This window comes from Haemorhous mexicanus, chromosome 26, assembly GCF_027477595.1.
Source record: "Haemorhous mexicanus isolate bHaeMex1 chromosome 26, bHaeMex1.pri, whole genome shotgun sequence".
Classification (NCBI taxonomy): Eukaryota; Metazoa; Chordata; class Aves; order Passeriformes; family Fringillidae; genus Haemorhous; species Haemorhous mexicanus.
The window spans coordinates 1,030,976-1,058,693 of NC_082366.1; the positions used below are offsets into that span (position 1 = coordinate 1,030,976).

Below are 27,718 nucleotides of genomic sequence, written 5' to 3' on the forward strand. Positions count from 1 at the left end.
TCTTCCCACAGTTGATGAGGAGAAAAGGTCATTTGGGCTAATTTTGCCCCATGTTTCCAGATGCTGGTCTACTGGCAGGTGTTGGGTTTTAAGGTCCATTCCGAGCCAAATCATCCTGCAGGCATCAGCCTGGACAAGTGATGCTCACACCCTCTGCACCCCATCACTCCACTCCCTGGGAAAGGGTTTTTAGCCAAATTTCTGAGTATCAAAACATTGTGGGGCACAAGGAAGAGTCTCAGCCTCTGCTGGGGGCTGTGGAGTCAAGAACATAAATCCCAAACCCTCAGTAGCTGCATGACATCTTTATTTTTACTGGCAAGAGAAGCAGTATACACAGCGACATTGCAGTCTCTTAGCTCGTTAAAAATATCTCAATAAATAAAACAAATAAGCAACATATACACTGGAACAGAAAATGAAAACAAAACAAAACAAAAAAAAGAATCAAAAAAGGGGGAAGGGGATGAGCGGTAGCAAATCATGGAGCAATAAGGGAGAGGTGGCAGAGTGTGGAGGGCAGTCTGTAATCCAGGCTGTACTTGAAACAATTCATGCAGGGAGGTGGGGGCATAGTGGGCTTTTTTCCTTCTTTTCCTCTTTTTGCTGAGAGCCTTGGTCCAGTTTTGCCATGACTGTACAAGAAATCAGGTTACAGTTAAGGGGAAGTAAAACTCGAACCCAAAGATGCCTCATAAATGCGTTCCTGAATTAAGATTGTTTCCAGAAAAAAAAAAAAAAAAAAAAAAAAAAAAAAAAAAAAAAACAGAAAAATTAGTGATTAAACACCAAACGCATGGACAGACAGACAGACACAAAACCCCAACAACAATGAACAACCAGGAATGTTGCTTCTCCTTCTCTCTTTGGTCAGTCGTTCTGGGGAGAGATGTTGCAAAGCCTCAGCACCTTCTCTTCGGCGCTGTTTTGCTACTCAGTCTGAAATGCTCTGCAAGAGTTCAGAGCGAGGGAGGTCAAGAGGGGTCTTTTGGACCAGTTTTCTTGAGGTTTTTAAGGTTTCAGAAGCTACAAACTTGGATAAATCCCAATTCCACTTCATTCGCAGACACTGGACAGTCTGGAGAAAAGGAAAAAAAGAAAAGGAAAGAGAAAGAAAATAAATACACCAAATGCAGGACATCTTTCTGAGCTAGGCTGTGTGGGAAAGGCTTTTCCTCTACAAATCCAGGCTCTGGTTCATCACCAGGTGTTGAATCCCTGGTTCTAGCAGCATGGAGTTAATCCAGGCACTGGGCAAGATCCAGTGTGCCAGGAGCACGTGGAAGCACAATTCCTTAGGCTTTTGGATAGATAGCCTAAATTCAGAGTCTGGTAATGTCACAGCCTGGTTTGCACTGGGGTTTAAAATGGTAAATCCATAGGCAGGAGCAATGTATCCATCAAAACATCAGAATCCCAGAATGGTTCGGGTTGGGAAGGACATTAAAGCTCATCTCATTCCTCTCCCCTGCCGTGGGCAAGGACAACTTCCACTATCCCAGATTACTCCAACCTGGCATGGAACCCTTCCAGGAGCAGGGTAAATTCTGTGGGACAAACTCTTTGAGCCAGCAGTGCCCGTGGGATCCTCTCTCCTGCTCAGGGCAGGGATGGCTTTGCAGGCAAGGTGCTGTTCCTGCCTTCAGCAAAGCCACCTCAGCTCAGATATCAAAAAGCAGATATAATTATTTCCTCCCACTGAGGAAAGCTTCCATTTAGCTGATTTCCTTTCCTTTCCCTCTCCAAGTTATTAATTATCTAATTACAACCACATTCTGCAGACCAGCTCGGGGACTTGTCAGGCTGCCCAGGAGCACTTAGGAGAGCTCCACCTCTCCCGGTGGTTTGGGGATGCCCACGTCTGACAGATGACAGGCTGACCCTTTCCCCATCCAGGGAGGGCTCCAGGAAAGCAAAATAAAATCCAGGGAGGAGGAAGATACCACGGAGCAATTTGCTGATTTTATTTTTTTATTTATTATTTTTTCCAGCCAGCAGAAGGAAGGGGTGGAGGATGGTCACATGAGGTTTTGCTGTGCCCTACTCCTCTCTGAATATGGCTGACATGAAAACGAGGTAAAACCAGATAAAAAGCTGGTCTAGTTCCAGGGATTTTTTTAAATCCCACCCAAGAGCAGAGAGCTCAGCACAAAGCTGCTCCCAGGGCAGAGCTGACGTCTTTAACCCCGGCTGAGACCCCCTGCTCTGGCTGCTCCTGCCCTGAGGCCACTCCTTCCCACTGGTTCTTTCTGGTTTGCAGCTCCTGCTGGAGAACTGGGAATTCCACAGCACTTGGGTGCTAACTGGCTGATTTTCCTCCCTGTTCTGGTGAGGGGATGGTGATGGCCTGCCCTGTGGATTGCAGATTTTCCAGAGCTCTGGGATGGCTCTTCCACATTCCAGCTCATGCTAGTTCCCTGCAACTGGATTGGCTTTTTTGAGGTGCCTTTCGACCCAAACCCTGCTATGATTCTGTGAAATGGTGCTCTGACATCACACTCTGAAATCACACTCTGAAATTAGGCTCTGCAATCAGACTCTGAATCTGGCTTGTGATCCTCATGTCAGCAACCTGGCCCTGTTTGGCTATTGCAGGGAGAAGGAAGGGCTGAGGAAGAGGGGAGATGCCCCAAAAACCTCTGTGAGCCATCCCAGCTGGCCTTGAACACTTCCAGGGATGGGAACTGCTTTCTCCTGGGATTTCTTGGGGATTTCCAAGTGTTTCTCTTACCCTAACACAGAGCCCAGCTGTGATGCCCTGCCACAGCACAGCTTCCTCTGTCTGAGGCCTTGCTGATCCATTTTCCCCTGTTTTTGAAGCATTTCCCAGCCCCATCAGGAGCATCCCCCAGCCCAGCATGGATGTCACAGGAGCAGGGAGCTGCTGGCCTGATGGAAGGTGGAAGCAGGAGCATGGCCCTGGCTGCAGGAAATTTCCTAACAGGTCCCCAAGGCCTCTGCTTATATAGGATTGGGGTGGGTTTGGTTACAAAAGGATTGAAATCATTTCCGTGACACGGCTGAGAGTGCAAATGAAATGTGAAATGCAGGAAAACTGCTGGAGTTTGTTTGGGTTTTTTGGTTTTGGTGGGTTTTGCTGTTTTGTGGCAGCTTTTCCAAGTTCTTTTAAAGTTGAGGGTGTAGAAAAAAGGCTCTGTCCCCAGGATCTTTTTGTTTTCTTGCCCTATATCCCAGGCATGTTTTAGGGTGAATGGGGAAGGAGAAATCCCATGTGGAGTTGGTTCTTCTCAGAGGTAAGGCCTGAACAAGATGGGATAGAGCAAACATGTCAAGGTGAGGAAAATGTGGCATTCATAGAATTCCAGAATGGTTTGGGTTGGCAGGGATTGTAAAGTCCATCCTGCTCCATCCCTGCCATGGTCAGGGACGACTTCCACTATTCCAGGTTGCTCCAAGCCCTATCCTTAAACACTTCCAGGGATCCAGGGGCAGGCACAGCTCCTCGGGCACCCTGTGTCAGGGCCTCACCACACTCAGAGTGAGGAATTGTCTTCCTCACTGCATCTCTCCTCCTTCTAGTGTAAAAAATTATTCAGATATAGCCCCACCAGTAGGTTCAAGCAATGCTGGGTTACAGCACAAAAGGTGATGCTCCTGCTTTAGGAAATCACTAAAATCCCATTCCTGAGCTCAGGAGCCATCATTCCTAGCTGTTTTGGGAATAACTCCCCTAAAAAGCCCTGTGGCACAGATCAGTCAAAAGATCCATGGTCAGGTTTGGACACTTGGCCTCCCAGCATCCCACGGGGTGTGATCTGCTCAAAAACCTCCCAAAACTTTTGCTGCTTGAGCTCAAAATTTTCCATGTCCAATGGTGATTCCTTTCTTGCCATTGTTTTTGTCTTGTGGGCAAATAAAATATGGCCCAGCTGTTTCAGGGTTTGGGGAGAGTGGGAAACAGCCAAAATTGCTAATGGCATCCCCATGACTAGGAGGATCACTGCTGAAGGGATGTTCCCAAATTATTTCATGGAGTTCTCAGCTGTCCCTGGAGTCAGAATCGATAGCAGCCACTTCACAGGGTGGTTTGGGCTGGAAGGGACCTTAAAACTCATCCCATTCCATGGGCAGGGACACCTTCCATCAGACCAGGTTGCTCAGAGCCCTGTCCAATCAGGCCTTGTTTAAATTCAAAATGCTCAAATTAATTTACATTTAAGCTTGTTTAATTTAAATGTAAACCTGTTTCAATTTAAGCCTATCCTTGTTTAAATGTAAAACCAATTTGTGATTTGGATGGTGCAAAAAAAGAAAAAAACACCTTAAAACAGCAGAATTCCTTTGATTTTTTTGGGATAAAAGGCTAAACCCAGAAGAAATCCCTTGATTTTTGGGGGTGTTACCAGGAATGGATAAACCCAGCAGAAATCCCTGGATTTCCACGAGCCAGGAAAGGACAGAGCCCTGGAAAAGGCAGCAGGACCAGGCTGCAAGGCTTCAGAGGGGAGGAAGCAGCCGAGAAAGGAATTCAGATAATTGTGTCCGTGCGAGGGGGCGGAGAGAGGGCCAAAATCAGATCGAATGCTGCGGGTAGGGACAGACTGAAACCAGATCCCCTGGCTCGGGCTGTGCTGCCTCTGCTGCTCTACCCTTATCAACCATCCGCTCTTGAAGTCTCCCAGATGAAGGCAAAGCCACAATTATGTGCATCTTACAGCTGGGAAACCATTTCAAAACACATCCCTGGCAGAGGCTCATTCCTGAGCTCCAGGGAGAAGCCTCTCTCTGACTCATCCCAGCCTTTGCAGAGCCTGGGGGATTTATCTGCTCATGGCTGGTTGGAGGTGAAACATCCTCCCTGTATCCTGCAGCTCCCTAGTTTGTTATCAGGAGCAGTTTGATGGCTGTGTGGCATGAGGAAATGGAGCCTTTTCTCCTCCCCCTGGGGCTGTTCCTCCCTCTGCAGACCCTCCTGTGCATCAGTTTGCTGACACCAGGGAGAATGGAGGATCCTAAAGAGATGATGCCACAAGAAGAAGCCAAGGGGAGAGCCCTGGTCCTTCCTGTCTGGGTCTGCTCCCAGCCAGTGGAGGAGGATGGAGCATGGCCATGAGGTTAGGGACTGCACAGAGAGCTCCAGTTGTGAGTGCTCCTCTCACATATTGCCAGAAATTACTCCGTAATTTTGCTTTAAATATTTTTTTCCCCCTCACATGGCTGCAGAAAGGGTTATTGGTGTCCATAAAATCCCAGAAAGGTTTGGGTTGGAAGGGACCTTAAAGCCCATCTCATTTCACCCCCTGACATGGGTAATGACAGTTTCCACTATCCTAGGTTCCTCCAAGCCGTGTCCAGCCTGGAAAAAAACCCTCAAGAAGAAGAGAGGATGCTCATCAAGGAGAGGAATTCAATGGCTTCTACCTGTGGGCTCAACAGCTTCCCATGGAAAAACTTTTCCTTTGGGGCCCTAAACACCTAGAAGGAGCCAATTCTTCAACATTTCAGGTTGTAGCCCAGCAAAAAATCAGTCTTGTGGGCCTGTGCTCACCACAGGGAAGAGAAGGGATTGCTGACAAGTGAAGCATTTTGCTGCTGGGATGCTCAGATGTTCTCTGTTAGGTTCTGCCTCCCTGCAGCAATACTTGGGCAGCCAGGAATGCTGGCCCCAAGGTGCTGCATCCCTCCCTCACCAGAAAGTTATAACAAATATAAAAACAGCTTTAAACCAACATTAAGAAAAGCTTTTAACAGCAAAGGCACATTTCCCCCAGCCCTGCACTCCTCCACAGGCTGAGCAGGCCTGGTGGCAGCTGGAGGAGGAAGAGGCAGGTTTGTGGGAGCCCCCTTTTGAAAATCTTGGCAGCACATCACTGGAATGGCAGCTCGGAATTGCCGAGGGGCGGAAGCCACTAACGAGCAGTGGAGCAGGGAAAAGCAGCGGAGCTGCCCCGTGTTGGGGAGGTTGGGAGAGCCAGCAGCTGCACGTCTGCCCGGCTGCCTGGTGGGTGGTTTGGGGGAGCAAGCACTGAGGGACACCAGTGGCATCTCCTGAGCCAGGGATGGGGGCAAAGAGGGGCAGGAGGTGGCCCCCACTGGCCCTCCTGGCTAGCAGAGCTCATAATCACTTTCTTTGGCTCAAATCCACTGCCCCACAAAAGCCACAGGGGAAAGGTGTGGAACAAAGCGGGGAATAAGGCTGGGAATGAGGTGTTCTCCTGGTGCAGCTCCAGGCTGGGGAGGAGAGCTTGCACAGACACTGATGTGTCTCTAAAAAGTGGCTCTGAGGCTCACACCAAGGGAGAGAGCAGCCACATCCCACCTTCCTCTGCCTTCTGGGTCCCACATCCTGCAGCCTTCTCGGATCCAAGTGGGCTCCAGCTGCCAGGCACTGCCTGAAATGCACTCCCAAAACAGGGCCAAAGCAGTGGGAATGGCAGCTGGAAATCAGGGAAGGAGGGTGGAGTTGTCACAGGTGGCCCATCTGCTTCCGCTGAGATGCTCACAGTGACAGATCCCACCCTGCACAGACACAGCTGGCAGCCCGAGGGGGAATTTGAACTAATTTAATTGAATTTAGGACAAAGCTGGCAGTCACTGGGACAGAGGGTCTCTGGTCCCCCTCTGCCACTGCAGGGATAAAAAAACCGCAACTGAGATATGAACTGGGCTGTGAGAACACCCCCATGCCTCCACTCCGTTTTAGGAGAGCAGACATTATTGGCCAAAGGGAAACCTTTCCTCCACCCCCTCAGTGCTCCTGCCAAAATAATACAAATTCTAGGAAAGACACCTTCTCTAAAAATAAACATATACATCTGTGCCTTTCTTCTTTTTCCAAGGGAACTCTGTTGGTCTGGCCTGCTCAGCCAGCAGCTCCTCTGGTCTCACAGTTTTCCTGTGTGCAGCTGCAGTTCCCAAGCCTCAGCAGCAGCAGCATCCCTGTGGGATGCTCTGGGATTTTCCTACCCCATGGATGAGACTTTTCCTATGTTTTCCCACTTTGCCTGTCCTTGCATAGATTAAATATTTTGGGAGCAAGTCTGGCTGTACCTGTGGCTGAGCATAAGGAGGATCAGCCTCAGTTTTTTTTCATCAGTGCAGCACAAAGGCTCTGTAGTAACCTCTACTCCTAGGAGTAAATCAGGGGAAGGATGACAGCCATCCATTATGACTGACTCAGCTGTGTGGATTAATGCCAGTGGAATTAATAACAACACAACCCCCCTGTTTTAAAAGCATCTAGGGCTTAAACTCCTTCTTTCAAATAAAATAATAACGGAAAAACAAGCAAAAAAAAAATGGGGCCACCCACTAAAAAGCAGAGACATAAAATCCACGGAATTCTGGGGGCTTCTGGGAACAATCCACGGGACAGGTACGACTGCCCCGGGAACTCAGGGTGCTTTTTCATGTCCCTGACACAAAGCAGCTGAGACACCTGCGGGCCAGATGTGCACAGCTGTACGTGTGCTGCTGCCCATCAACCCTCGGCTCCCACCCTGATGCTGGCCCTCACAAACACAGCTTGGAAGGCCGGGCTGGAGGGGGGAGCTGCGAGCTCAGGCGTTTTCCCCTTCTCAGGAGTCTCCTCCGCACGCAAAGCCCTCAGAGTCCCCCTGGCCTGCACCATGCAAATCTCTGGGCCAGAGACCCTCAGGAGATATTTGGGGAGGGACACACTGGCATCCCACAGCTGTGAAGTTTTAATGCTCCTGTGTTAAATATTGCCCCTGGTGGGGGAGGTACCACCCCCTCTGCATTCAAGACCCCAAAACTCATCAATACCAGCCTTGGAACTGGGGTTTATCCACAGTTTTGCCATCTCTCCATGGGCACACATGTAAAAGATTTTACCTTTTCCTGCAAAAAGTAGGGCACTTGTGCCTACAACTCTGGGAAGCAAAATCTTGCTTGTCCTGAGTTAGCCTTGGAGATGATTGCTGAAAAAAGATCCTTTTTCTTGGCATTTGGAATAGGAATGAAGCTGTGTTTACTTCTCAAAACTGCCAAAGAAATGCTGGGGCAGCTTCCCTGAAGCATGGATGGATTTAATCCTGTTTTTACTCTTATGGATCCTTACAGAACACCACAGGAAGCCCTCAGTGGGAAGAAGCCAGGAAGATTCCCTGTCTCCTTCCCCGCTGTGCTCAATGCCCAAGTTTTGGACTCCCATCCCAGGTGACATTCCCCGATGTCTGCAGGAGAAAGGCTGCTACTCTGGCATCTTCCCCCCACTATAAGGCACACCCTGACGGTCCCTGAATTCCTCAATCCCAATTCCCTGGCCCCATCCTCAGCGTTTCCCACATGGCAGGTGCTGTTTCTTGTTCCTCAAAACCCCCCCAGGCTCTGAGCAATGGAGGTGATTCAGTCCCAGGACTTTGGGAAGGGATTGTGCCTGGCCAGGTCTCCATCTGGGATTAATCAGCATGTCTTCCTTGAAGTCAAGGGGCAAATTCTCACTTGGAATAAACCGGCTTAACCCTGCTGCAGTCAATAAAGGCCCTCTGATCTTTTTTTTATGGCAAGAATTGCTCAACTCTTTAAAATACCTGGGGTTAGAGGGTGCTGCCCTCGTGAAGAGGGAGTTGTATTTTATATGACAAACAATCCTACCGGGGGAAGGAGTCCTCGGCATGGAGTGAGCCACTCTGGATTTTGTGGGGCTGGGGTGAGTCATTGGGATTGGGGCTTTTGGTACCCTGGGAATGGTGACAGTGCTCTGCCTGCCTTATCTCCTCCTGCCCCAGGGCTCTTTCTCTCCCTTTTCCTTGGCCTGGCAGCTACATCAGCACGGCACAAGCCCGGCAAAAGCCACCCTGAGTCCCACATCTCTCCTTGGCCCCACGTTTCTTCCAGCCTTTAGTGCAAGTACACACAGTACGGTCGTTTTCCTAAACTTTACAGCTGCTGCTTTCCATGCAGATGGCTTTGCCCATGCTTAGAATCACAGAATATCCCATTCAAACCAGGTTTAAAACCCTTAAACCAGGCTTCTTACACCCAGCCCTCTGGATTTCAGCCCCAGCCCTTTAAGGTACTCAGCCTGTTCCCTGCCCTGGTGTTTATAATCATGTCTACCCCTCTCTATCCTCTTCCTCCTCCTCTCCTTGACAGCCTCTTCCCAAGGGCTTCCTGGGGGTGCCCAACTCCTTGGGGTCTCTTGTGCAGGGCCAGGAGTTGGACTTGATGCAAGCAACAGCAGAGTGGCTGTGAATCTCCTCTGGGGCTGGTCAAGGTGGGGATATTTTATCTTTATTTCTGTGGATTTGGATGCTGCCATCCTCCTCCTGTGGTCAGTGCATCCCCCCGGTCTCTTTCTGGGCTCTGAGCATCCATGAATTATTTTTCCAAGACTCCCAGGAGCAGCATCACTGCCTTGAGCCCAGCATGGGGCTGGCCAGCTGCTTTATGGGCTTCCCTGAAACTGCTCCATGGGTTGTGTTGGGCAGGCAAACCACGGGGAGCAGGACAGAGAGCCAGATCTTATTCACACCCTCTTCAGTTTCCAGCCTGGATAGCGCCGGGAGCTTCCCAACCCTTTGCTCTGCTCCAAAAGCCTCCCCTTCCATAGATAAACACCCTGAGAGGTTTAATTCCTGAAGCAATGATTTCTAAAATCTTGTTTTATTCTGCTGGCTGTCTGTGCTGCTGCTCCCTGCTCCTCTCCTATCAATAAATTATGCCCTTCAGAGCTGCTGTGCCACCTTTTCATCACACTTCTGGATTTTATGACTTCACAAAAGGTAAAACAAAGTTATCATTCTCTTGCTGCTGCTTTCCAAAGGGGAGCAAACAGCAAGTTCAAATTTTCAGAGGAAGAAGTGTGCAGAGGTGGAACCTCTCTGCTTGAGGAGCAAACAGATTGGATGGTCAGTGTTCAGCAGAGGATGCAATCCCATGTTCAATATTTCAGTGTGTGCTGCTCAAGTGTGGGAACCCAGAGCATTGGGAATATTTCTCTGCCTGCTCTGAGGTGCCCTGACCCCCAGGGGAGCACTGACTTTGACCCTCATTCATGGAGAAAGTTTCCTAGACTTCAAGACAGACTGGAATCCACCAAAGTGTGAAATAGATTATGGAGAGCACTAGGAACCTCTCTGCTTGAGGAGCAAAGTGTATCACTTTGTGAGGTGTATCATTTGGTGAGAAGTTTAGGTTTTGGGATTTTTAGTATCTTGTGGATGGAAGCAAGATGGAGGGCACAGGGTATTGTCCTGGGTTTCTTCTTCATGCTTCTTCTTCCTTCTTCTCCGTGGGTTCAGGTGGCATTTTGTAATTGGGCAGAAAAGTCCCCATTGTGGGGTCTTTGGAATCAGTTATTGGGTTAAAAGGGAAAATAATCCAGGTGTCAGCTCTTAATTGGATCGTTTAGTCTTAAAAGACCTTGTAACAAGAGACTGCTGGCCATTTTGTGCCTTCTAATGAAAAGCTGCCGAACTCACAGTAGTGAGTCTGTTTTACTGATAAGAAATAACAAACACCTGAGTCCAAACATGAATTTACTGCCTCAAGTGCCTTCAATCCAGACCCAGAAAAACCCACAACTGTTAACTCCACACTCGAGGAGCAGGCAGATTGGCTGGTTGGTGTTTAGCAGAGGATGCAATCCCATGTTCAATATTTCAGTGTGTGCTGCTCGAGGAGCAGGCAGATTGGCTGGTTGGTGTTTAGCAGAGGATGCAATCCCATGTTCAATATTTCAGTGTGTGCTGCTCACCCCGCTGGCCGGCTGGGGTTTAGCACATGCTCTGCTGACTCAGAGCAGCCCAGCCAGCGACTCCCAGGAACATGATTTGTGTGCAGCATGCACTCAGCAGCCTAGGGAAAAAAAGCCCTGGAAAATTGGTTTCCACGGTCTTTTCCAGCCTGTCATGCTGCAGAAGGGCAGATGTGTGTTCTCCTGTCTGCAGTTGTCAGGTTTTTGGGGTTTGGGTGATTAAAGGAACGGGTTAAGTGGCCGAGTGAGCACGGCTGACTCAGCTCAGCAGCAGCTGGCTGGCCTTGTTTAGGTTTGCCAGCTGCAAAAGCTGGGCTTGTTTGAGCCTCGGTGAGTGACCCCTGCGAGGTTCCCGCTGGGATAATAACCTGTGGCACTGATGCAATCCCTGCTCTGGGGGGAGCAGGAGGAGCAGCATCTGCTCCCAACAAAGGCTCTGTGGTGGAGCTTGGGCATGCTGCTCCTCTCTGGGCTCCACTGCAGGCAGAGCTGAGCCTAGCTGAGCCCAGCTGAGCTGAGCTAGTGCGGCTGGGAGCCAGGGGCTTGCTCAAAAGTTGCTGATGGGCTCCTCTGCTCAGGTTTGTAGCTCAGGGAATCTCAAAATGGTTTGGGTTAAGTCATCTGATCCAACACCTTCTTCTAGACTGGGTTTTTCCAAGCCCCATCCAAGCTGGCCTTGGATGTTTCCAGGGGTGAAGGGAACCTCTGGCTGATGCTGAACAGCTTTTCTGCTCTGTACAACTGAGTTTTAGACACGGTTTACATTTGCAGTACGAGATGTTTAAGTTTCGAATTCTCCAGGTTAAACCAGCGTGTGGTATTTGTGAAGGGAAGGAGGCTGGGTGTTACATTTGGTGACTGAAATGAGGGTTTAGAGGCTTATTAGGAAATCAGATTGAATGCAGGGAGAGAATAGGGAAGCTTGGATCTGTCTCTGTCTAGAGAAATGTGTTCATGCTTTTGCACACCACACACAGATCATCTGTGATCCCAGATTCCATTAAATATCTGGGTGTGGAGGATGTCTGGGGTGACTCAATTTAAGAACTTCTCACTCCTCTGTGTGCTTTTTACCTGCTAAAATGCTTTGGTTTGCTTTTGAAATTTCTAGTTGCTGCTGTAACACAGGCACAAGATGGGCCTCATCATACCATAAAAACACAGAATGATTTGGGCTGGAAGAGACCTGAAACCTCGTCTTGTGCTACCCCCTGCCATGGGCAGGGACACTCTGCTATCCCAGGCTGCTCCAAGCCCCATCCAACCTGGCCCTGGACACTTCCAGGGCTGGGGAAGATATGTATCTGTATGTGCACTGCACCTTTCACCTCCAATACAGCACTTCCCCAGCAGTAAATATCAGTGTGAATCTATGCACAGACATTCAGGTTAAAGGCTCCCTAAAAGCTGCAGCAATTGAAATCAACACCAATAAATGAGATGATTTTGCCTGAAATGGCAGAAGAAATGCAAGTGCTGGGCCAGGCTCCCCTCCTGGAAGTGCACGGATGCACCCAACAGGAACCCTAACCTGACATCCCACACGGCTTGGCTGTGATCTCTGCCCCTCCATACTTATTTATATTTTCAGTTGACTGCATAATCTGGCCCTCAAGAAAGTCCCTTCAGGAGGTCACACAGCTGAAATAATAGCTAATGAATTTGTAAGAAAATTATTTCAGACTTATTAAATGCTTTCTTCCTTCCCTTCCAAGTATTTGCATGCTGTTCCCAAGCTCTGTGGGGTTGGAATAAGGAGGCTGGCAGGACTGTGCCAGCTCCAGACACTTTAGGAGAGCTGCTGGCATTGCTCTTCCTTCCAGAGATATCATCATTCTGCTACCATCTCCTCACTTGGCTGTTTCACTTCTACTTTGGGGATGGCCTTAAGTCCAGGGGATGAGGGCCTTGGACTTCTCCAAATTATTTCCATCTCTGCTCCATTAATCATGGATTGGTTTGGGTTGGAAGGGACCTTAAAGATCTTTGAGGGTGAAAAGACCTGAGTTTATTCCTCCAGTGCCTGGCTATACAAGCCAGGCCCTGGCTGCAGGAATTGGTGATTTGTGTCTGCTTTGAGGGGATCTGCTCCCCTTTTCCATGGATGCCAAGATCCTCCTGTCTTCATGGGCTGGGGACAAGGGGCTTAATTTTTGGGAAATCCCTGCCTGGCTCCCTGGTGAGATCCAGCCAAGTCACCTTGTTGTCTGAGCAAGGGAATGCCCGTGGGATTTTCCTTGCCAGAAAAAGGAGCTGAGACCAAACATGGAGACAGCCCAGGACATGTGGGGACAGCTCTGAACCAACTTGTGCCTTCACTTGGACTTGAGCTATGTATTCCAAACTTGACAATGCTGCTTCATCCTTACTTATGCTGCTCTTGTGTGTTAGGGATTTTAGTTTTTCCTAGAGATCCAAAGAGTAACTAAATTATAAAGGTGGCTAGGTAGGAGTTTAGGCTGGAATTCTTGAAAGGATCAAGAAAACTTGGTGTCTTTCAAAAAACTCCCAGCTCTGGAGGAGCCCTAAATCTCTTTGGCTTCAGTCTGCTCATCAACAACCCCAACAGATTATTAACTTAATTAATCAGTTAATGTAGTATTTTTAATAGGGTAAATTTCCAGCTTTTGGGCTTTAGGTGGAAAAGCTTGAGCACATAATCTTTGAGTTCTAAACTAGCAAAAAAAAGCTTAAAAGAAATTTTCTGGAATCCTGCCTCAGTTCATGTCTGATTAGGGCTGGAAATTGCCTTGGAATAAGGAGGAGCTGGAGGAAAATTACTCCAAGAGATATTTGGGCCTGAATATCCAGCAGCACTACTCAGGCAGTTTTCCCTGCCCTGAATTTTACATCTGTGTGCTGACCAGAACAGTGACTTTTATTTTATTTAAAGCATCCCCATCCCTACAAAAACCTCTGGTGGTTTGTGAACCACAGCTCTGCTGATTTAAATCACGCCTAAATGTTTAAGGCCAGCCTGATTGATGCTGGAACTGCTGGCTCATCAGCTTTGCCTTTAATCACTGGGGTTGTTGGGACTATCCAGCCCCCCTCAGTCACTTTGCAGGATCCTGCTCGAACCGGAGGCCTTGGGATGGCTCCAGCCCAAGCGACCTCCTTGGGATCCTGGTGCAGAATTCTCCTGGTGGTACCCTGAGATCAGCAGATGCTGGCCTTTCTCTTAACTCCCACTCAGTGCCTCAAATCCCAGGGAAAGCTCTCCTTCCGCTGCTACACCCTCTGCTTTGAAGACAAAAGATGATTCAACAAGATATTTGAAGTTGGGGGGGGGGGGGGAGTGATGGGGGGGGGGGGGGTTGGATGGTTCAGCTGCCTTGCAAAACTCACAGGGAAAGTGAGTTAGGACATTTCCAAATGAATTAGGACATTTCCAAAGCTGAAATCAGGACATTTTCATGCACAGCTTGTCCTCTCCAGAGCTGCCCTGGCACTGATGCATGGCAAGACCTGTAGCAAAGCTAATTCTCCTGTTTGCCCTTATTCTCCCAGCCCTTCCCTGGTTATGTGGCTGAGATGCCCTCTGCCTCCCAAAAGCCCCAGAAAAGCAGCCTGTGGATAAATGATTTGGGGTTGTGCTGGGTGTGATGAGCCTGTGCAACTCCAAGGAGAGTCTGGGTGCACCAAGTGGGTGCCTGTGGAGCCAGAGTTCCACTATTGGTTTGGGCTGTATTTTATTTTATTCATGGCACAGCCTCTCTCTGCTTGTTTGGGAAGTTTTTCACTGTCTTTGCTGCCTGGAGCAGATCCCAGAGAGCAGCACAGCCTGCTCTCTTCATTATCTGCCCCACTAGTACCTCTTTTTTATTTTTCCCCTCCCTCCTTAGGTCACTTGTTTTGGGTCACTTTATCCTCAGTGCTGAACCCACGGCAGGGTTTTCCAGCTTTGTTGCTTCTGTGACTCAGGAGGGATGTTTTGCTCTCATTTATTAGTTTTTCTGGACAGAATACAAGAGGTTAAACACTTCAGAGAAGCTTATTCTGTATTTACAGCCGAGGTAGGTTTCCAAATCAACAGTAGGTCGTGTATTGGAGTGACTCACAAAGCTGCTTAACCTTTTTCCTTCCGTTTTTGTCCCCCTCCAAATCTGAGGCACAGCAACATCTGCAATTCAGATCTCTGAGATGAGAAGCTGTGAAAGGAATATAAAGGGCTGAATGTAAATCCAGCCTGCTGGCATGTGAATCCCTTCCCTCTGCTGGCAAGGTCCTGCCTGCTGGGGAGGGGCAGGGTGGGCACTGCAAGAGTTAATATTTGCTTTTTGGAGGGGAAACTGAGGCACCATCCACCAGCTAAAATTGTGGGGCATGGTGGTTTTAGGGCATGGTGGAGATGAGCCAAGGGTGGGCTGGAGAGCAAATTGCACTGCTGCCATCCCATCAGTGTCCAGGTGTCATTCTCCCAGTGAGCCCTGAGGCTCTGGTGGGAAGTGTCCCCACAAGGGGCACCAGCTGGAAAGAGCTCCAGCATCCCGTGGCACTTCTGCTGCCTGCCAAAAGCAGTGGGATACAGGCTGGAGGTTACCAGAGCAGATGGGAGCAAGCTGGGGGCTCCCTCCTCACCCATCCCATCACCTCTGCAATTTGCTGTGCTTCAATGTGTATATGTGTGTTTTTATTTTTTGGGGGTATATTAAATGAATATTTCAAATGAAACTAACACTATTGAGAGAGAAATAGAACTAGAAACAAATTTTAAAAAATAACCTTACAAATAAGACTAGATACTTTAGAGAAATAGTTAACTTCTGATTGTAACAGCATAAATTATAACACCTATACTGTCTCACTCTTCTTATCAGACTAAAAATAAAATAAAAGTTTTTAAAATGCCTCTAAATTACCCCATCTCTAAGTCAGAAAAGGGTATAATCTGACACTTCAAACCCCCTTTTTTTCAGTGTGGAGTTACAGACCCCCCTTGTTCCTTAGCAGCAAAGGAGGCCTGAGACATTTTCACTCCCAAATCCCAACCAACCCCCTGCACTTCCCCTGCCCAGCAGCATTTAGCGACTCTCTTCTAAGGGATCTGTGAAATCTCTCAGATTTTGGGGTTTGTCCCTCTCCTCTTCCTGCCCCAGGATCTTCAGGATGGTCCTGCCAGCTCTCTGTGCAGTTTTTGGGGTCTCAGCCTGTGCTGAGGTGCTGCAGGAGCCCTGTGGGCACCACATCCCTCTGGGGTCCAGCTGCTTCTCATGCACCCCAGTCTCTGGATTTTTAAGGAACCCAGTCCCTTAGGAAAGGACAGATGATTTCTGTGGCTATCAGCAGCTCTGGAGAATGATTGTCCCGCAGGATTAGGCTGACCTGGGAGGTTTTGTTCCTTGTGTTTAGGCCACAAATTGCTTTGCCAGCTCTGTGTGGTTTTTCCCTCATGAAGGGACTGCCCTGCCCGACCCTCTTGGAGTCATCTTTAAAAACTGGGGTTGTTTGTTAAGTGGCTGTTGATAAAGGAATGGGGTAGACCCGTGCTTTTTGTGTTTGGAGCTAATTTAAAATCTCCTGTTAAGAGGAGGACCGGGCAGGGTTAATCACATACTCAGGAAAACACAGCAGAGAAATGAGATTTTTAATTATTTTTTTTTTTAAGACTGTTTCTTTTGGAAAGGCAGCTGTGACAGCAAGGTGGAAGCACACTCTGACCCTAAATTAAATAACCTGTGAGTCTGCTCTCCTGATGATCACTGACGTGGGGTGTGCCCAGTGCAAAATTTGGTTCCTCCTTTTCCTGGGCAGTGAGACAGCTCCTGGCTGCTCCCAGATATCCCACGTACTCCCTGATGGACACACAGATGTTCTCTTGGGATGCAACCCCAACCCCACCTGATTCTTTATTTAATGATTTTACCCTGCCCTCTAGTGCCAGCAGGTGCTGAGTCAGCAGCTCCTGTGGTTTTCCACCTTTTCCTTCTCCCAGCCCGGGAATCTGCTGCTGCTGGGGCTGCCAGGCTGGGGAGGGAGGAAGGACTGTGGCCAGAAATGTTTGTGCACAAATGTGTGGGGAGTGGGCACCTCAGAGCAGCTTTGGAGCGAGCACGGGCTCTTGGAAGGAGCTTTTGGAGATGTTTGCGAGGGAGAATGAGCTTTGTGAGGGGAATGGGAATACACGTGGCAGGCTGTGCGAGGGGTGGCAGGCTGTGCGAGGGGAGCCTTCGGAGGCCAGGAGCTTGTTTCAATGATGAGCTTGAAGAGAAATCTTCAAGCCTGGGAAGTGCTTGGAGACGTAGGGGATGGGGTAACACCTGGAGATAGACCTCTTGCTTTTCTCTCGAAGGAAGGGGGGGATAATTTTCTCTTTAAGAATTCATCTGAGAGCCTTTTGTCCCCCTCTCTGCCGGGAGGGGAGGCTCCCCGTCCGGCCTGGGCTCTACAGGCCCATCAGTGCTCCCCAAATCCCCTCCCAGCCCACCACAGCTCCCTCCTCCCTTTGCTGTGACCCTCCTGCTGTTTTGAGGAGCCCAGCAGAGCAAAGGTTTAGAATTTGGGGAGCAGTGCCACCCTTGGTGCTGGTGTGTCCCTCGCACCCTCCCTCACGCCGGGCGGGCTGGGCCCGCCGCAGCCTTTGCACAATTTCCTGGGTTATTTCAAGCTGTCGGGAAGGTCCGGCCGAGCTCGGGAGGGGCAGGCAGGGCTTCGGTACGCAAGCAAAAATGGAAAAACAGCCTCGGATAAGTCTCCTCCTCCCCTGTCCCTTCATCTTGGATCTGAAATTGGGGAAAGGCGGGGAGGGGGGAACAGCAGAGCAGCACCCCGAGCCTGTGGGGTGAGCCCCGGTTCTGCTGTGCTGGCGCTGGAGGAGCTCTAAGGGTGGGTTTGTTTCTTTAAGGTGTCTCCCAGAGGGAGGATCAGCCAAATGCGATGTGGCAGCTCTGGTAACTCCTCTTGGCTTTCAGCACGGCCCTAGCTGATCACACAACTTGCTAGTGAAGAAGGTACAGCTGTCCAGGCCTTGGCAGGCATCCCCACCCTCAGCTCACTGCCAAATCCTCGTTCACTTTTTTATAAAAATTCTTAAGTTTCCTAAGAGAATGGAAATGGAGCGGCCTCATCTGCCTCCCAGCCCCATCCAATGCCTCCTGGACCTGCTGGAGCTAAGCCTGGTGTCCCTGCATCCCTCCGTGCTGCTGGGATGTTGGCAGCCAGGGAGAGGGAGAGCCCAAATTCCAGGGCTCCTCTCCTGCCCCGAGGGGCTGGGGAGGGGACCGGGGTTAAGGATTGGGGTGCCAGCAGTGCCAGCCCAAGGCTGGAGCTGTGACTGGGGATGGTTTGGCATTCCCGGCTCAGACATTCCCCTGGGAGAAGCTGGGAGTGGGGGTAAAAGCAAGCTCGCCACCGGGCCCACAACCCTCCTGAGTTCTGCCCTGGTTGTGCCACGGCTGCAGGGCTGGAAGTGCCTCATTGTCCCTGTTTGCACATCAGTGGAGCAGCTCCAAACACCCAGGTCCCAAATTGTCCCAGCAGCTTTCCCCCTGAAAAGCTTTAGGCATTGATTCCTGGCCTGGGCTCCCTGTGACAGCTCCAGGAAACCTTCATCTCCTCCTCTCCCTCTTTCAGAAACGACACAACCCCCCCCCCCGGTTTTGGAATATTTTAGCCCTGTGTGCAATTTTAAGGATGTGTCTGAGCTGCAGAGAAGCTGTAAGGCAGCCTGAACAGTGCAGTGGATGAGTAATTCAAGGCAAGGGGGGAGCCTATGGATTTCCTCTCCAGAAAGAGCTTTTGGATCTTCAAACAACACAAATGTGGCTGTAGCTGTGTGAGAAACTGTGCAGTAGCATTTCAGCAAAAGGAAAAACAGCATTTGGGGGACAAAAACACATTTCACAGCTGGTGAAATGATGGCGTTAGGAAATAGCTCTGAACGTGCTCTAAACAGGAGGTTTATTTTCTGGAGGAGCATGGGTGGGTGGGCAGATTAAGAATTGTCCTTGGGACTTGTACACGTACCTCGGGCATTGCAGTGGGCATGAAAACCTCACTAATTTCAGCAGAAAATGAGTCAGCGATGCATATGTGAGAACAATAAACCAGTATGAAAAAGGGGGAATAGATTTCAGGCTGTTGTGTTTAAGGCCAGGAGTTTTTCTCTCTGATTCTGACATGATTATCCTGAAAAACCATATGATTCCACAAATTGATTCTGACATTATTAGCCCGAAAAATCTTACCATTCCACGAATATGCACAGCTAAGGAACAGCTACAATTTTCAAAGCCGTGTCTGTTTCCCTCGGCAACTTTAAAATATTTACCTTTTTCCACTCCTTGAGAGTGAAAGTATTGCCTGGTTTACAAAATAACAGTGCTTAGGAGGAAAACTTCCAGATTAACTCGGTCCTATTAAAAATCAGCATGTTTTAAGCTCCCAATTCCCTACCCTCAGCCTTCTGGGCACATGGCATTGCCCTGGGGGAATGCCTGGAATTGTGGTTTTGGTGTGTCAGGGTCTTTTTGAGGTGCTTTCCACTACCAACTTCCCTGGAGTGAACAGGGAAAGCAGCGGTGAGCTATTCCTTTGCGCGCATTACAACGAGAAATATTGATCATTAGGTTGTTTGATTGTAAAGTTTCCAAGGGAATCACTGGAAAGGGATCTCTGATCTCCCCTGTTCATGAGGTGCAAGCTGATTAAAACAGTTCAAAAGCCTGAACCTCTTCTCAGTCCCAAAACCCAAGTGCAAGCTCATCACACCACGATGGAGGCGAGAACGCGGCTGCTCCGCTGCAATCCAGCTCCCTTCCAACAACAAACATTTCAGCCCCATCTGGTATAAAATAGATTATTTAGTGCTGGCAATCCCAGGAATCTCTTAAGCAGCCCCTTTTGTGGTCAGGGATGAAAAAGCCCTTGTAGAATGTCGGGTTGTTCTGTGCGCAAACCCCCACGGAGCTGGAAGGGAGCTTTGGAGATCACGGGGCCGCGCCTGGAGTGTCGCGCTCGCAATTCCTGCGGCAAAAAGGGCTTGGTGCTATCAGAAATTTCCTGGGCTCATCAGGCAAAATAATAAAGCGAAATAAATTAAAATATGCAGAATAGCCATCTTATCCAATGAGCAAAAGTACAAGTTAATCTGCTGTGTGCAGAGCGCTTTTTTAAAAACTGCTATTATCTCATCCGGCCTGTTTTTATTATGTGGTTTTATTCCCTGGTTTCTCACTGGGAAATTTCCATGGGGGTGATTCCCTGGTATTCCCAGAGGCACTGCCATGGGTGAAAATGCTCTGCTTCCATGCAGAGGCTCAATTCCTGCCACACATTCTACACTCTGGATCCCACTGATGGACGAGGTCACCTGTGTGTTTGGGGGACAAAAGACTCAGACTCACAAGAATTGGCATAAAAGTGCCTGTGGGAGGAATTCTGGGGGGTTGTGGAGTGGAGATGGTGCTGGGCATCCCGGTGGGATACACATGAGGACAGGGAGGCAGGTGCTCAGCTGGGACAAATAGAAAACCTATTTTCCCCATCTACACTCCTTTGATTAAGAGGTTGTTAATAAATTTCATTGCATCTCTATCCTGGCTGTATTCAGGGTGGGATTTTTGTGCTGCAGGGCAAGCGTGGTCATGACAGCATCCATGGGTGATGGTGCTGGGGTTTCTGGTGGGCTCAGGTGGGTTTTGTGCGAGTAGATGAAACTATAAACTCCTTTCTACCCTTAACAAGGTGGTTTATTTCCAGTTACCAATGCCAGGTTTTTTGCTGGGAAGCATCTCCTTGTTCACCTTCCTCCTGAGTCCACAATTTTATTTGTTTTATTCCTCACATTTCTGAGCTTCTCCTCCTAGACAGGAATTCTGCCTAAGGAGCAGAATTTCTCACACAGTGAAATCACACCATGATGTGCATAAAATTTGCCATAAGGGTCAGCCTGAAATGTGAATTTTTGTGTCTCTGGCAGGTTAATTTTGTTGAGGAGTTTGGTTTTGGGGACGCTGGGTGTGGATGCCTTGGGTATCCCCTCACCCCAGCCACCCAAAATGCTGTTTTTTCTATGAAAGCTTCTCCCTGGCTCCATCCCACCCTACTGAATTTTCTAAGCTGGATTAATTAATTCTTTTTAATAGGAGGCTCAGCACAGCCATGATTCCCCCATTTCAGCAGAGCAATTTGGTTTATTTACATTTAAGCACAAACATATGATTTTTTAAGGAGGCCTGAACAGCTAAAACTGAGGGCATAATCAGATAAATGACTGCACGAGGATTTTTGGTGGCTAAACTCACCCAAAACCCAATTCATGCATTTTAAAGCATGTGTTTGGCAGGTCTGATAACTCTTAAGGAAATGCTTCTTGGGGGTGGCAGCTAACAAGGCAAAACTATCTTATTAGGAATTCAATTAAAGCTAGGCCAGGCTTACTGGACCTCTTCCAGTAAATATATATCTCAGGCTGAACCCGTAGACATCTGTCTCTTCTCTCACCCCCACCTCCTCCCTTTTCTGTTTTCCAAGCTGTGGTTGAAAGGTGGAGAGGAGATGGGAGAAAGAGGAGGGACTGTCGCTCACCACAGAGCACAGGACCAAGGATTATTTTCTGTTTTGGTGTCTGACCACTTCTGTGATCAGGGGGAGAGTGGATCTGCCTCAATCCCTCAATCCTTGCCGAAGCACGGGTGTAAAAAAAAAAAATTTTTAAAATCCCAAATCACGAAATTATAACAAAGAGAGGTTGGATCCAGGTGGATCCCAGCCTCTGGGCAGTGCCAGACACACCCTGACCGCTGGTTTGGGAATGAAGGATCCATGTTGCCTTTCCTGTGCTCGTTTTGGAGTATTAGATCAACAAACCTTTTCCACCCAAAAGGCTCAGGCCACGGGGAGAGCCACTCGGAGAAGTCAGGGAACAAATCTGGAGAATTCAGGGATCTAATGGCCGCTTTGAGCCCTCTGTTAACAGCAGGGCTTAGGGGTTGTTGTCGCTTATTTCACGTTTTTATGGGAGTGGTAACCAAACCTCCCCGTCCCGTTTGCACCCTCCTCCTGCAAGGAACCTGTCTCCAAATTCCTGCTTCCCTTGATGTGACAGAGAAAGACTTGATTTTTTTTTTTTCCTCCCCCATTTCCGAGGGAAAACCCTCCTTACTGCTAAACACTGATAACCTTGGGCTCTGGGTGGCATATCACAACTAAAATTCGGAGAGGGATCCTCTGTTTTGCCCCCAACCCCCCGCTCTAAGGCAGGAGGAGAAGCACATCCCGATGAGCTCCCAGAGCCCTGATTCCCACTCTTTGCTGCACAACTGGCAGGGGAAGGACAAGGACATCGGGGCTGGTGTGGAAGTGGTTAAAGGGATGGGTCTGAGGGCAAGGGCTGCCTTGCCTTGATTTATGGGCTGGCTGAGTTAATTTGCTCTTTGTGTGTGATTAGTTGTTGTTGCTGAGTGGTCATCGTCCACAACTACAAATCTAATTAATGCCGGGATGCCAAGTGTTGTTTTGGTGTTTTCTTGTTTGTTTTTTCGGGGTTTTTTTTTGTTTTTTTTTTTTTAATCCCTGGCAAATATTTCTACTGTTTTAATTCTTGAGAACTGATCATTAATTAGCACGAGTCTGCTAATATCCAGCTGGATGGGCTCTTGGTTTTCGTCACTTCCAAATTTGCCCGAAGAAGGGAATCAGGAGCTCCGAGCGGCCACCGAGGTGTCTGGTGGGATCAGCAGCTTGCAAGGAGCAATTTGCTTTTTCTTCTCCCTTCCCAATTTTCTGCAAAACCTGGGGAGAGGGGTGAAAAAGCTCCCCGAAAGGTCTGCTTTCCCCAGCCGACGGCATTTCCAGCTCGCTCTGTGTTTCGGGGCTCTGGTGCCGTCCCTTTCCACGTTCCTGGCCTCATCAAACCCTTCCTGTAGCTCTCCAGCAAGACATAAATTCTGGAGGCTTTGGGCTCGGAGATTTCAAAGTCGTGCTGAAGCACATGGAAATGATTCTGAGGGCTACGGCTATAAAAATAATTATATTGCCGGGGGAAAGAGTGACATGAAATGTCCCCAAAAGAGATCTCAGCGGTGGTTACAGGATCTGTCCCAGCTCTGTAAGAGCCCGCTGTGATCTCCAGGGCTCATTTATCACTGCTACCTATAACTGCAGGAATTATGCCCCCAAAAAAGCACCGTAGGAAGGAATGTGAGGGGAGGCTGCTCAGGAGAAGCGTTTCAATCTCTCCCTTCGTTTTAATGAGGATGCTTTGAAAATTAGAGCTGCTCTCAGAGCTGAGCGGTGTGAGGATAACTAATTTGGAGACAAATTAGGTCTACTTAGCCGAAATGTCTGCCTCGATTGTTCCCTTAATGACCCTTCAATGCACATCTCTCCCGATAGGAGTTTCACCGCAGCTCTGCCTCCAGCAGATTAAGTAATAACATGTTTTTACCACTTTTCTAAGCGTTCCTTCGGACCCGATCCAGCATTTTCCCTCCGCCATGCGTGTCTCCAGCTCTTTCTGATGGGTAATTCATTTATTTGCGTCTAGCCCCTGGCAGATTTGTCTCTTCGCATGTCTCCTTCTCCGGAGCATTTCCCTTGCACCCTCTTTTTCAAAGTTCCCTGAGCCTGAGCGGTTTTTGGCTGACTGCAGCGTGTTTGGTGTCTGCTGGGTAACAGATTTATCCTTTCCCAAGGAAAGACACGAACGTAAACAGAGGATCCAAAATGCATTTTGCTGGGCTTTTAAAATGCACTGAGATGAAACCCCCACCCCTCCCCACCGCTACAAGGCTATTAATGTAAATACCAAACTTTACAATCCTTCCTGTCAAGGAAACTTATTTACATTTTTTGAAGGATGCGTATTAAAAAAATGGGGCTTTTGGGACAAAAAAGGGCTTCGTTCCAGTGTCACTACACCCCCAGTTAACTGTGCAGGCACTATAGAATTAGGTTTTGTTCCCAGGGCCAGCAGAGATAACATCTGTTTGCTCCTTTAAGGAGAAAATGAAATGGGATGCTGGTGGTTTATACTGGAAACAGCCCTGCAAATCTGAAGGGGCGATGGGATGAGGGCTCTAGGTTGAACACACGCGTTAAACGTGGCTTCTCCAGCACGGAAAAGGTGGGAAAAGCAGTTCCCAGCTGGAGTGCCAGCCCAGGGGAGGCAAAGGGCTCATCCCCAGTGAGTGGGAAGGAGCAGCTGACTGGTCTTACTGGTGCGGGGCTCAGGGCTGTGTTGCTGTGCTGCTGATTCTGCCATCCCAGCTGGACAGGTTTTTTCCCTACTAAAAGGAGTATCAGGAAATACACTTTTTTTCCTGATTTGTTCTTTTCAGTTTAGAACCTGTGGAACATTTCAAAAGCAAAAGGGAAAGGTGGCTGCGAGGGGAAGGGCACAGGTGCCGGCGGTGAGGATGGGGAGATTCTGGGGGGAAGGAAGGCTTGGCTGAAACATCCCTCTGCAGTCCTAGAGGTGCAAAATCTGCGCCTGTTTCTCCTGCAACTCCCGGAGTCAGTTGTCTGGAATTCCATGGAGCAGAACAGGAAAAGCTCTCGTGGCCAGGGGAGCGAGTAACAGTGACCTGCTGACGTTCACAGGGGCCAGGTGGCATTTTCCCAGTTCCCAAGGCTCTGATTTTCTAATCAAACAGCTCCTCTGATTTTTGTTTTGCTTGCAGCCAGAGGAGAATGAGCCTCCGTCCAAAGAGAAAACCTTTCCTTGCTTCTCTCTCCCCAAAACCTCAGGAAAAGGGACGATGGCAGCCCAGCCTGAGCAGCGCTCACCCCACGTTTGCAGTTTCTGCTCCCTAGGAAAGGCAGGCGCTGATCCCAAACCCACACAGCAATTTCCTATGGATTTTTTTGCCTATTGGGACAGCACAGACTGCTCCCCTCTAACCCATAAAAAGTCCCACCACCCAACTAAACTTGTCTGTTTTCAAGAGTTTCTTGAGGACCTCGTTGTAGTTTTATTTTTTATTTTCTGGCAGCCGTAATTTCTGTCGCCATAAACGATAGAATTTGACACCACACCGCACCAGGCCATTTGTCAACAACCTTTTCAACAGCCCAACCACACGCGTGTTCCTGCACAGCACAGGCACAGGGAAAGGGGCAAAGTTTGGGATCTTCCTCTGCGAGAGCCACCTCGGAGCACTGGGTTGGAGGCTGGGTTACGGCAAAGGAGCCGAATTCTGATTTATTCCAATTCAAACCAAAACGTGCCCAGGTTTGGTTCTGCGTTGTGATTTTTCCTTTATATCCATACATTTTTGGGGGGAAAGGAACAATCTGAGCACCTACCTATAAAGTCTGCCTCATCAGAGCAATGTTAACAATAATTGAATCAATGTGGGGTGTAAAACACTGTTTAGAAAAGGCAAGTTTTGCCCCGTATGCAAGGAAGGTTGTGTATTAGATAACAGATTTCCAACCATCCTTGGCTAATGGCAACACATCATTTGGGAAACAACAGAATTAATGCATTGTTCCAGCCCAGCACTTTCCTATTCAGCCAATCTAAACTGCTGAAGAAATATGTGTTTAGGACATTTTACATCTGGTTTTGACAAGAAGCCTGGGTTTTTGTGGGTTTTTTTTTTTTTTTAATCTGTTTGCTGCAGTTTTTTAGCCAGATTAGCATGGGAAAAGGCTCTCTGTTGTATAAACGGAGGGTTTCGCTTTTGAAAAACCCACTCAGTTTTGGATTTTTGCAGTTGAAATCGGGGCACGACGTGCAAAATATAAGAACACCAGCGATGGCCATAAACCCCACAGCAACAGTGTTACCTATTTAAATAAAGCTAAACAACAGGCAGCTCATGCAATGGGCAGAATAACCAATTTTGAGACTTTTTTTCATATTTTGGGGAATCACTAGAAGAGCTTAATTTCCAAACCATTTCAGGATGCAAGCGAAACATTTACATCTAAAATGGTTTTAAATCCATTTTGTGCCACTAGTAAGTCCTGGTTTCACTTTTTTTTACCTTTTTGAACTGGGGCACTGCAGTTGCATCAAGTTTTTGCCTGGTTCTGTATATTATTTATTCAAAGGGGCTGTTCATTACTGACTGAACAAAGATGGATTTGCCTCTTTAAACAAGCCCAGCCAATGGGCTGGGATAAACTTTCCTCTTCAACTCTGCACATGATGAGATTATTTCATTTTTACATCACAAGGGTGGTGGGGAAAAATGTCCCTTCAGAGTGTTTGCTTGGTGAAATGGGTTTGTGGGCTCTGTTTTATGTAGGGAGCCCCAGACAGCGCCCGGCCAGACCCAAACTCCGGCTGACACTACGCAGAGCTGCTCTGCTTAATTAGCTGGAGATGAGGGTGTTATTAAAAGGCTTTTTTTCCCCTCCTTTCTGACTGTTTATTCCTCCCTCCCAGAATATTACAAAGGCAGCTGAAGAGGAAGTAGTTTTCTGCTAATGGAAAGTGACGAGGAAGGGTTTGGTGAGGAGAGTAAATAAGAAACTGCGCCTAACGCCAGCCACTGCTTTACCGTCACTTTGGGGAAGGGAAACTGAACAAACCCAAAGATTTAGCAGAGTTTCTCCTGTGTCTGTTTGCTTTTTGCTGTGTGAGGGGGAAGGGGCACAGCCCAGGACTGCAGCCGACATCTGCTGCTTGTTTCTTTTAAGAGAAACACAACCTGGAGCGAACCAGTCGCCAAGCCCCGCGTGGGTCCTGCCGAACCCCGGCCCCCAGCTGGGAGGGGATGTGACCACCACGGGGCTCAGCACTGGGCTTTTTGGGGTGCAGGCACCCATAGAGCAGGGCAGCAGCTGTTTTGGATCCCCTTGTCAGCCTGTTGTGGCCATCACCTTTTCCTCTCCAAGCCCTTCTCCGAAGCAGCGCTTTCTGGCAAATGTCACACGGTGACGGTTTCCCCTCTGTCCCTCATCACCCAGCTCTCAACATCAGCCCCCTCTTACTCCCCATTCCCACAGAGCAAAAGCATGCTGATTATTATCTCCCTCCCCCACACCCCAAAATTTGGAGCTATCTCATTTTTTCCTTCCTGGAAGCTCCATTTATTTGAATTTCCTCCGGCACAGGGGGGAGCGGGAGGAACTGGACGTGCCTACACTGCCCTCCAGGTCAGCGACCCCAAACCCACCAGCATCCCCAGCATTCCACAAAGGGCAAAGGGAGGGAAACAGACCCAGAGCATCGTTCAGGAGAAGAGAAATGGGTACCTACCTCTTGGGCTGGCCCGGCCCGGGCGGTGGCTAGTGGGAGGCCGACATGGACCACGCTCCCTCCATCCTCCACACGGAGAAGGCATAACTGAGCCTCTCGTGAGCCACGTAACTGCAGCTCGTCATCTTACTGTCCATCTCGTCGCTCTGTAGCACCTGGTAGAGGAAGTCTATGTACCGCGCCGCCAGCTTGAGCGTCTGGATTTTACTCAGTTTGTCAGAGGGCAGCGTGGGGATGATTTTCCTCAGGGCGGCAAAAGCTTCGTTGAGTGACTGAGTCCTCTGCCTCTCTCTGACGTTGGCCAGGATCCTCTGGCTCTGCAGTTCTTCGTAAGATTGGGAGCTGGGACTGGACTTTTTCCCCCTCTTCCCTGGGTTGGGGCTGCCATCTTCGCTGGACTTCTTACTGTATCTTCTCTTCCTGCCAAATCTCTTTGGCTGCCTTTCCAGCTCCTCTTCACTGGTCCCCAAGCTATCCACAGGGGAAACAGGAGAACTGGAGCTTTCTTCCATGCTTTCTGCAAGAAGGGGAGGGGAAGAGCCTTTCCCCCCCTCCTTATGTTATGTGAGTGTGTGTGTGTCTTAAATGTGCTTTAAATTCCTGAGACAGATCCTTTGGAAAAACAGGAGGACTCTTTTTTTCTTTTTTTTTCCTTTTTTTTTTTTTTTTTGCTGACCAAACGTTTTCCAGGTTGCTTGAAGGGCTCTTATTTCAAGGACCGAGGTTGAGTAAAAAAATTGAGGTCTTGGAGAGAGGAAGTTATTCTAACTTTTTGGAAACTTTAGCTGAGCTCAGTTGCTAAATAGTTGTCAGAAGTGAGGGAGGTGCGGGGCTCCCTCCTGATTGGCCGGCCAGGTCGGTGGGAGGAAGGCTTTTCCCCCGCT

At 48.8% G+C, this 27,718-nt stretch overlaps 1 protein-coding gene across 2 annotated transcripts; it reads right to left on the bottom strand.

Moving 5' to 3' along the window:
- Positions 1 to 289: 289 nt before the first annotated feature.
- Positions 290 to 27,718, bottom strand: TWIST2 (twist family bHLH transcription factor 2). Of its 2 annotated transcripts, none has more exons than XM_059868272.1 (2): positions 26,835 to 27,717; positions 290 to 1,078 (listed from the first exon to the last, which is right to left on the bottom strand). In XM_059868272.1, exon 1 carries the CDS (start codon positions 27,344 to 27,346, stop codon positions 26,864 to 26,866), a length of 483 nt encoding a protein of 160 aa, XP_059724255.1. In that variant the 5' UTR covers positions 27,347 to 27,717; the 3' UTR covers positions 290 to 1,078; positions 26,835 to 26,863. The 2 variants fall into 2 exon arrangements, with proteins under 2 accessions (XP_059724255.1, XP_059724256.1); XM_059868273.1 differs by lacking the exon at positions 290 to 1,078 and adding an exon at positions 14,625 to 14,832 and having other exon boundaries at positions 26,835 to 27,718.